This window comes from Lathyrus oleraceus, chromosome 1 (genome assembly GCF_024323335.1).
Source record: "Lathyrus oleraceus cultivar Zhongwan6 chromosome 1, CAAS_Psat_ZW6_1.0, whole genome shotgun sequence".
Taxonomy (NCBI): Eukaryota; Viridiplantae; Streptophyta; class Magnoliopsida; order Fabales; family Fabaceae; genus Lathyrus; species Lathyrus oleraceus.
This window is the reverse complement of record NC_066579.1, coordinates 381,536,525-381,547,474: the sequence shown is the minus strand read 5'-3', so window position 1 is coordinate 381,547,474 and position 10,950 is coordinate 381,536,525. Positions and strand designations below refer to the sequence as shown.

At 35.5% G+C, this 10,950-nt stretch overlaps 1 protein-coding gene and 1 non-coding gene across 2 annotated transcripts; both read left to right on the top strand.

Annotated features, from left to right (window-relative positions):
- The first annotated feature begins 3,501 nt into the window (after window positions 1–3,501).
- Window positions 3,502–3,608, top strand: LOC127116540 (small nucleolar RNA R71). The gene has a single exon (XR_007801368.1). It is a non-coding gene; the product is annotated as a small nucleolar RNA R71 (small nucleolar RNA).
- Window positions 3,609–6,015: 2,407 nt separating this feature from the next.
- On the top strand, window positions 6,016–7,005 carry LOC127108410 (uncharacterized). The gene has a single exon (XM_051045874.1). The coding sequence runs from the start codon at window positions 6,016–6,018 to the stop codon at window positions 7,003–7,005; it is 990 nt and encodes a 329-aa protein (XP_050901831.1).
- The last annotated feature ends 3,945 nt before the right edge of the window (window positions 7,006–10,950 follow it).

The window sequence follows — 10,950 nt, the reverse complement described above, 5'->3', positions numbered from 1 at the left end:
AGTTGACAATATTTTTGTACTAGGGTGTCACGCTAGAGGTGATTAGTAGTATTTGTTCATCAAGAAAGCTTTCATTAATACCTTCAGTGGCATGACTTTGAACTTCATCTGATAGTCTTGAAAGATTATCATCAACCAAATTCTCTACACGTTTTTCATCATTGGTTTCCAAATCAAATTCTTGCAGCAACACCACCCATCTTATCAACCTTGGTTTTGAATCTTTCTTTGCAATGAGGTACTTGATTTCTTCATGATCCGTGTACATTATCACTTTGGTACCCTCCAAATAAGATATGAACTTGTCAAATGAAAACACTACTTCCAGTAACTCCTTTTCAGTAGTGATGTAGTTAATTTGTGCTTCAATCAATTTCCTACTATACTAGCAGAGTAAATGGTGTAGAATACCTTATTGTCCCGTTGGCCCAACATAGCCCCAATAGAAAAGTCGCTAGCATCACACATCAACTCAAACGACTTAGTCCAGTCAGGGGTATTTACTAGAGGTGCAGAGACTAGAGCTTGTTTTAATAGCTTAAACACATTCTCACATTCCTGATTGAAGACGTATGGGACATCATGCTACAACAATTGGAAAAGGAGTATTGTTATCTTGGAAAAGTAGTTGATAAATCTTTTATAAAATCCAGTATAACCAAGAAAACTTATGATTCCTTTGATGTTGACTAGTGGAAGCATCTTTTCTATTACTTCTACTTTAGCATGGTCTACCTCCAATCCTCTCTTTGAATTTTTGTTCCCCAAAATAATTCCTTCTTTTACCATGAAATGACGGTTCTCCCTATTCAGCACAAGATGGCTTTCTTCACATCTAGTAAGCATCATGTCTTGGTTTTCCAAGCATTTCTTGAACGATTCTCCAAGTACAGAAAAACCATCCATGAAAACTTCCATGGAACTTTTTATCAACTCTGAAAATATTCCATCATGCAACATTGAAAAGTAGTTTGAGCATTACATAGTCCAAAGTGCATCCTTCTAAAACCAAAGGTTACATAAGGACATGTAAAAGTTGTAATCTCTTGATCTTCGGGTGCAATGGAAATCTAGTTATACACCGAACTCCTTACTAGCTAGCCTATTGAACATTTGGTCAATAAAAGGTATAGGAAAATGGTCCTTGCGTGTAGCCTTGTTAAGCTTTCCTATAGTCCATGCATATCCTCTAGCAAGTGTCTGTTCTTGTAGGAATTAGCTCATTTTTTTCATTAGTGATGACTGTCATGCCACCCTTATTCGAAACACATTAGATATGACTCACCCATATAGTGTCAGAGATAGGATATATAATTCCAGCATCCAAGGAGTTTATAATCTCCTTCTTAGCCACTTCTTTCATGATAGGATTCAACCTTATTTCATTCTCAATATTGTTCTTGGCATTATCTTCTAACATGATTCTAGGCATGCATATGTAAGACTAAAAGTGACAGAAGCTGACACCTCTGTTCATTAGAAAGATCAGTGGCAATGATGACTGACAACTTCTGTCCTGCCTCCATATAGGCATACTATAAATGGGAAGGCGATTGCATAAGTTCCAATTCAGGAAAAATTTCCATTGATGTAGCATTATTTTTTTCTTCAATTTAGATGTGAGCTCCAATATCCCCATTGGTTCTTCCTTCTCATTGAACTTGCTCAATGGGCCACTTGACATTCCTTCCTTCTTTACGACTTCTTCATTTAACTTTCCCAACTCTTGCTCTAAGATGTTGCTACTCTTGACAATATTTTTGTGAATTATGTTGTCCCAACTAGAGATCATTAAACAGTCAACTACCTCTTCTTTTGGATATTGTAATTCATTTAACACGTTGAACAAAACCTGTTGTCCATTGACTCTCATGGTCGGCTCTCCTCTTTCTACATCTATCAAGGTTCTTCCAGTAGCAAGAAAGAGTCTTCCCAACAAGATAGGAGTTTCTTCATCAAAATTGAAGTCCATGATGATGAAGTCAACCTGGAACACAAACTTATCAAATCTTACCATCACATCTTCATTTTTTCCTTGTGGATAACAAAGGCTTCAGTCAACTAGTTAAAGAGTAATGGGTGTTGGTCTAACAACTCCAATTTCCAATTTCTTAAAGATGGACAAAGGCATAAGGTTGACACTTGTTCCAAGGTTACACAATGCCCTGTCACATAATGACTCTCCAATATTACATGGTATAGTATAGATTTCAGGATCCTTTAGTTTAGGATGGAGTTTTCCTTGAACAAGTTGATTGCATCCTTGAGTTAATGCTACATTTCCCAAACTCTGACACTTTTCCTCTTTGCGAGTACATATTTAATGAATTTCGAGTAGTTGGGAATTTGTTGAATGGCTTCAATTAATGGTATATTGATATGAAGATGCTTTATAATCTCCATGAACTTTCCAAATTATTGTTCTTCCTTAGATTTTCTGATTCTTTAAGGAAAAGGGGTGGGGGTCTTTCTCGAGCAAATGTGGGTACCCTGTCAACCTATGGCATGACCATTAGTTGCTTCTCTAGATTAGATGACATGATAGAAGTCTTTAGTGTGCCTCGTTCTTGTGTTATCAATTCCTTAGTAGATTCCAATACATGTATATCTTTAGTGGATTCAGTCACTTCTTTTTGTGAAGTATTAGACATAGTCATATTCTCTTTCTGTGATTCTTCCCTTGTAGATGTTGATCCTTCACATTCTTTTCCACTTCTTAACTTGATGACCTTATCGGTTTCAATACTCTTGGCTCTATATGTAGATGCTAGAGTCTTTGTGGAGCTAGGAAGTGCTCCCATACTCCTTGAACTAAGCGCATAAGCTATTTATCCCCGTTGATACCCAAGTTTTTGATGCTCACTCATTGAGTTTGAAACTAGTTTTTGGTCTCTTGATTGAAGGATTTAACTATGTTTTACAGCTGGTTGTTTCCTTGATTAGCCATAATATAGTTTAGTGTAGAAAAACCAGGTGGAACTTGTGGTGCTTGAGGTTTAAGTTAGTTTTGATTGTTATTCCATGAAAAATTTGGATGGTTTCGCCAACAAAGGTTGTATGTGTTACTGTAAGGGTTGTTATACTTGTTATTACCAACATAGTTAACAAAAACAGGATTTATAGAACAATCCTAAAAAAAGTGAGCACCCTTACAATAAACACAAATAACCTCTGATGCGTCAGTCACAACTTTGATAGGTTCAGCTGCAGGCACGTCAGAGCTTGTCATTAAGTTTTTCACCATGGTGAATCTGAGAAGCCTGAGCAGCTAGAGTTGTAGTTTCAGAGACCTCATGAAATCCATATGGTTTCTTGTGAGTAGAAACAATAGAAGCTTTTGTGACAGGCCATTGGTAAGTGTTTGCATTGATAATTTCAATAAACTTATAACTATCCTCATATGACATTGACAATAAGGCTCCGCCACTAGATGCATCAAGCAAGTTTATGGATTAGGTAACCAACCCATTGTAGAATGTTTTTAGTTGTATGTAGGTTGGTACTCCATGATGGGGACATCTTCTAAGCAGCTCTTTGAATCTTTCCCAAGCGTCAAATAAGGATTAATATTCTCCTTGTCTAAACGAAGTAATCTCGTTCCTCATCATGGCATTCTTGACAGGAGGGAAGTATTTAGCCAAAAAAAAGTTGACTAAAACATTCAACAAGGCTATGGAATTTGGATCAATAGAGTTTAATCAACTCTTGGCTCGATCTCTCAATGAGTAGGAAAATAGCCTCTACCTAAAGACATCATCTGATATGCCAGGAATATTGAAGTTACTTTCCAATTCCAAGAATTGTCTTAAATGCAAATGTGGGTCTTCATTTGCAGCACCTGAGTACTGACCAATGACTTGTAGCATCTGAAACATCATCGATTTGAATTTGCATTGGGAAACAATAATTTCTAGTCTAATAATGCTGGTGTTCATAGCGTTTGGATCAAATATTGAATAGTCACTGATGTTATGTGCCCTATCATTGGCAATGCCAATGATTTCATTATTTGCCATGATAATATATGCCTAAGTTGGTTCCTCCTTTATGTTTAAACCAAGAAAACGGAGAAGGGATCCTAGTAAATGCCAAGTAGCTTGAAATTTTCCCAACATTCTTTACATTCATACAACAGTGGAATCAGGTACATACAATAGTGGGAGACAAAGTGTAGCGTAGAAGCATGCTGGTGCAGATGAGCAGGCGGGGATGTCCTTTTTGCAGCGTGGCGCGCTAGTGATTGTACTTTGTACTGACTTTTGTCTTCTAGCGCCTTGATCTTTTCCTTTCAAATCAACTTTCCTACCAACGCAGATTAATGTCACATGGGTCCTAGGAATACAATTGATGTTTCTCTTTTTCCTCGGTTACTTCTAGCTTTCTACTTTCCTTTGGGTTGCAGTTGATATCCCAAGTTGTCATGCCCGACATCATCAAAACTAACCTTTCACAAGCAACAAACACATAATAACTACAAAAGAGAGTGTCTATTGTACTCTTTACAAACTACTCTAAAAATAGCAAAATGCAATAAAATTAACTACTAAATGGTAAAAGAAATAATATCCAAGTATTAGGACTTGTAATAACTCACAAAAAGTGGGTTATAATGGAGCGACACCATATGATAAACAAAGTTAAAAATAAAATAAAAATCCATATTTTGTACGCCTTCGATAAGTGGATTAAATACTCGTGACATTCCTTTATCTATATTTACATGCACATGTGGTTATATATTCATGAAATGTTTAAATTTGTAGACGAGACAACAAAAATGAGGATACAAGTGTGATTTTTTTGTGTCATGAAACACATGTTAAACATTGTCTCTGCGAACATTGTTGATTTTTGTGATCAGATATATTTACAATAACATATTAATGTTTAAATTTTCTATTATTTCAAATTATGTGATCTTTAATTTCTTTCGTTCTTTTATATAGATATTTAACGACACTACACCATTCTCACAAGAAGACGTTAAAGGCATCCTTACACGTTGGGTGTTTTGCTTCAATGCGCTTTATAGTCAGATTGATCACATGTGAGTTTGTAATATATGTTTGGTATATTTTTAGTTTTGATGTAAATAATATTTAGATCGGCTACATTTTGGTATAGCCATATTATGTAACTATATGTTTGTTATATTTTTGGATTTAATGTACATATAGTATAGCCATATTTTAAATATAAAGATATGCATATTTGTTGTTGTTTATGTTGTGGTAAAAAATATCGTATAAAATATATGTATAAAAAAAAGGATATATATAAAATTAAAAAAATTATTACAAAAATAAAGTCTTTCACCGCAGTTGATTAAGATAACTATAATGATAAATAGCACGTTATCTAATTTATCATTACAATCAAACGTCATCGATAAAAAACAACATTCTTATTATCACATCTAATTTATCGAAATATGTACTAAACATTAGAGACTGGAATCTTCAACTTTTACCAATTATTCATTTACTAACTTGGCCGACTATATTTTTTAATTCTTAATTTGACGTGATTATTTTATTGCTAATTGATCCTAGCACGTATAAGGTCAACTTGTGACCCACTCCAATACTTAATTCATCAAGTTACTTATGCGCTCAAATTTTCTTTCACGTAAAATTTAGATGAATTAGTTCTCACAAACTCATAATATATATTTAAATGTTCATCGAAATATTTACATACAACAGACCAATTACCATTACATTGGTAGAGACATTTGATCTCATTCGAGACTTTCCTTCACTCTTTATTTTATCATAAAATGTTTCATTGACCATTATTATCACAGGTGTTTTCTATATATTTAACTATACTAAACATAGAACATGGCCCTCACGACTAAGATATGAATGATCATGCAAGCAATGCATAATTTTTTACATTTCATGTATCCTCTTTATAAGCAGTTACCAACACTTTGGCCTTCCACAAATCCAAATCCACTTTCTAATTATACATAAATATCCCTTTCCATTTTCCACACCAAAAATCTCAAACATGGAGAATTTCCAAAAGGAAAAACAAATTATGGTAGATCCACTTTCATTGAAAAGTTCACCTATCAAACAAAAGTTGCCAACTATAATCACAACAACTCCTACCCTTTTGCATCCTCCAACACTCCAACCTCCAAAGCTAAGGTTTCTAAGCTCGAGTCTACCGAATTCGGTAAACTCGTCGCCCCGGTTCGGTTCGATTAAAAAACCGAAACACGGGAGCCCGGAACCTCAATGTCAAGAAGCTACTAATGTGATGATGACCAGCACACTTCAAGAACTTCTTCAAGAGGCTCATTTTGGGAAGAGCAAGTCATGTGGTGATGCAAGAGAAAGTGATTCTTTAGAAGGATTTGATTTTGATGAATGGTTGACTAAACTAAGTGCAAAAGAGCTAGAAAAATGGGAGTGGCATTATGGTACTTTCACAAAAAATGAAAATGTTAAGGAAAGTCCTAAGAGTGTTGTTAAGGAAATGAAAACAATAACACCTTCACATGATGGATTCAAATGCAATGCTCTTTGTCTTTTTCTTCCTAGCTTTGTTGGTAAAATAAAGCCAATTAAAACAAGAAAAGAAGTTTCAGAAAAAGTTGTTCCTACAATGTTGTCAAGGAATGTTTCTTTGGAGAATTTTGAATGTGGCTCTTGGGCTTCTGCAGCTATGTCTCATGAGATTGATGGAGATTCTAATAACTCTTATTTTGATCTTCCTATGGAATTGATGAAATTTGGTGGTGCTAATGAAGTAGATTATCATTCACCTATTGCTGCTGCATCTAGTGTTTATGAAAAAGATCTTAAAGGAGTTTTGAAAAGTAGTTCAGTTAGAGGGAGTGCTAGAAAACCGGACATGTCTCCGCGACATGTTCGGTTTTCTTTATCATCTTCTTCTCCATCATACCCTGCATCTCCAGCATTTTGTATCAGTCCTCGTTTGAAAAAAGCTAGAGAAGATTTTAATGCATTTTTGGCAGCACAAACTGCATGAGTGTTGGACATTGCGAGTCAACTAAAATAGGTGTATTAAAAATGAATCTAAGTCAAATATAGTGGTTTTGTTATCTTTATGATTACCTGATTATGTAGCTTATGTCTTCAATTTGGATGATCATTTTTGTAAGACCTAGCTTAAATGTTAAAATAATGAGGTTTAAAGGGAAATTATCTAGACGGTGTTTTTGTTTGGGATACAAATAATCTCCAATTGATAATATGTAATTAAAAGTGTGATCTTATATTATCAAAGTTCTGTAATCTCAAGTTAAAGACAACACATATGGTGATGTTTTGGTTACACATAAAATGTGTTCTTTGTTAATTGTGTCACAACTCACAACTAATGCAACAATTTGTATCTTTGGGAATTCACATCAACCATCGTCATTTTCTTCCGGTTGATATTCTTCCGGTTGATAGCATGTCTCTAGATCATCCATATATGGTGTTCGGTCATACATCTTGAAAACCATTTTTTCTTTGTTGAATTTGAAGGCAAGTTCACCTATTTCCACATCTATCTTTGTTTTCCCAGATTCCAAGAATGGACGTCCGAGAATAACAGACCCTTCTGAATCTCTTTTTGTGTCAAGCACCACAAAATCTGTAGGAAACACGAAACCATAGACATGTACTAACACGTCTCGTAAGATACCAAGCGGTTGAATAACAAATGAATCAACTAAAATGAGAGTCATGTTACTTGGTATGATCTCACCCACTTTGAATTCTTTAACCTTGTTCAATGGCATGACATTTATACTAGACCCTAAATCACATAAAGCGTGTGGGATCTTTACTCCACCAATATTACAAGAGATAGTAAACTTACCTCGGGCTTTTAGCTTTGGTGGCAATGTTTGAGGCACTCTCATCTCATCCTTCTCCGTCATGTTTACCTGTTCCTTGACCACTTTATCTTTCGTTCTCTTTAGTAATGCCTTCATAAATTTATCAAACTTAGGCATTGGTTCTAAAATCTCATGGAACAAAATACTTACCTGGAGTGTAATCAACATCTCATTGAACTTTGCAAACATCCCTGCCTCATCGTCTTGAACCCGTTTCTTCTTAATTTTGGGATACTGCGGTTTGATGTAATATGGTAATTCTAGATTTGGATCATTCAGGATCTTCTTCTTTGTTATTCTCCAAGGGGAGTTTTTATCTATTATTCGCTCAATGGTGACTCCTCTTTCCTCTTGGTCACCTTGATTTTCATTCTCCTCTTTTTCAATTCGCACTTATTCCTTTTCCCTCAAGTCCTCTTCAACTATTTCATCCTCACCCTTTTAGTGATCACCTTAAAACATATTTCTACAGCCTTACAAGATTCGTTCTTAGGATTATCTACAATGTTACCTGTAAATCCTCCACTTGAGCTCGATAAAGCACCTATTTGTCTAGATAACTAACAAATTTGCATCTATAATTTTTTTATAGACGTGTCATGGTTTCTACTCATTCTCTCATGGTTCTTATGCACATGATCAAAACTACTTTAAGTGACTTTAATGAAATTTTACAAGGTCTCTTCCAACTGTGAAGGTTTCCTTTGGATTGGAGCTTGTTGACCTTGTTGCATACCTTGATTAGCACTTGAATTTTGGTTATTGCTCCAACGAAAATTCTGGTGAACCTTCCATCCTGGATTGTAGGCGTTGGACTTATGGAAATTCGCAAATTGGACTTCTTCACTTAACCCTTCCAAAGATTACATTTTGTTTGCATGTTCTCCTCTACAGAAATCACACCTAAGTGCTTGTACATGGCTCACGTTAGCTTTACTTAAGCTGCTTTCAACTAGATTTTTATTTAACAATTCAATTTGAGCTAAAAGTGCAGTATGGGTATCAACAACTAACATACCTTTGGGTGTGCCCACATATTCAATTTTGACTGAACTTTCGCTCTTTGAATGATACTCATTCAAGCACATCTTCTCAATAAGGTTTTTCACTTGTGGTTCAGTCATTGATCAGATCGTGCCTCTCGCAAAAGCATCCAACAACATGCGTGTCTGACTCTTGAGACCTTTGATGAAATTCTTCATTTGCTCCATATTATTCATATTTTGATTCGGGAACCTGCGTAACAAAAGTTTGAACCTTTCCCATGAGTCATACAACGACTTAGTTTCTTACTGCTCAAAATATACAGTTTTTGCTCTTCACTCAACAAACTGAGTACTGGTGAAGAATCTTTCTAGAATGTTGTCTTCCAATTGATTCCATGTTCGAATTGTTCCATTTGGAAGGAAAAGTAACCAACCCTTAGCCCTTCCAATTAGTGAGAACGCAAACACCCTTAACTTGACATGGTCTTCAGTGATATTGGTTGGTTTGCACATCGAAGTTGTTTCATAGAAGCGTGCAAGATGCTGCCACTGGTCTCTAATCATGTTCTCGTCGAACGGATTATCTCTTAAACATGAAAGCACAATTCTTAATATCAAAGTTAGCGGGGTCTGACGGTACAAACCCTCTCGAAACCTGTCATTCATCAGTTCTTTTATAGTAATCCCCCATAGTTCGGGATGGTACAGCTACCATGGCGATTTTCTCTTCAGAGTTAGAAGAAATCAGTGGTTAATCTTCTACTAAGATCCTCTCAGCTAGACTTCCTTCTCTAACTTCTCTCCTAATAGCACACGTGGTTCTTTCAATTGCTGGTTCAAACAGTGTCAATGTCGATCCTGAGCTGCACATACACAAACGTGAAATACCCAAGTAGCATTATAATTAATAAGAAAATAAAATAAAACAACAAAAAACTTAAATCAAAACATTGCACAAGCGTTGCCTTTTTGAAATATCAACAGTCCCCGACAACGACGTCAAAAACTTGATGACTTCTCGATAAGTGTACTGATAATGTCGCAGTTATAAAATATCGAATACACATGGACTACTTTTTAACAAGACATAAGGTGTGCAATGCTTGAAAATGATAAACGGGGGTGTTCAAATTTTAAAGTGAAAATAAACAAAGAGTTCAAACAGAATTATGGAAGTGGTCAGTTTGTGTATAGAATCCTCTATATCTCTATTGTTGATGTTTGGTTCCTTACATGAATAATCTCATCACTATGATCTCGTGGCAAATTAAAAAAAAACCGCTATAATCAATCCCTTGTGATATAGCTCACTAATCACTACTAGGAGCTTCATATCCCTAGTACACTAGTGTAAGCAGGATTAGGCGATGTAACAGAGCGTTAATTCACTATCCACTACTCGGGGTTTCCTACTTCTAGTTAACCAGCGTAAGCATGACAATTTCCCTAGGTCCAATACATAGACTAATGGTCAGTATTCTCTATGTGCCTAAAATCATATTAAAAGAATATCCCACATAAAAAGCATTACGAACAAGAAACAATTGAATAGAATTATGGATTAAAGCATTCATACAAAGTTAAATCAACATATTGCCCAACTATTGAAATAGTTTCATCAAAACACAACTTAACCTAGAGGAGTTTATCTACTCATACTTCAAAGTACAATACCAAAAAAAATGAGGAGAATTGCATATAAGATGCCTTGAAGGATTGGCCTCTAATGACTCCAAATGCTCTTAAAAACCGCTTGTGATGCTACAAAATCATACTCTCTATGCCAAAATTGGTAACCATTGAGAAAGTGAAGAAAATACCTTTTAATAGCCTTCCGAATTGACCAGAATGCGTCAGAAAATCGCAGAAAAAAGAGCCATCATGCACGCGATGCAACCTTTATATCCATATCGCACGCGCGATGCTGCGCGTGATTATTCCAGTGGCTGCATGCTTTTGCTCCCTTTTTCACTTGATTTTTCACTAAGTCCAATTTCTTCACACTTAGCTATTTTTTCCTCATTCTTTGGTCTTTCTTCTTCATTTTTTCTCTTCTTTAGCTTATTTTGATCTATTTCTTCGGTCAAATTCATACAATGA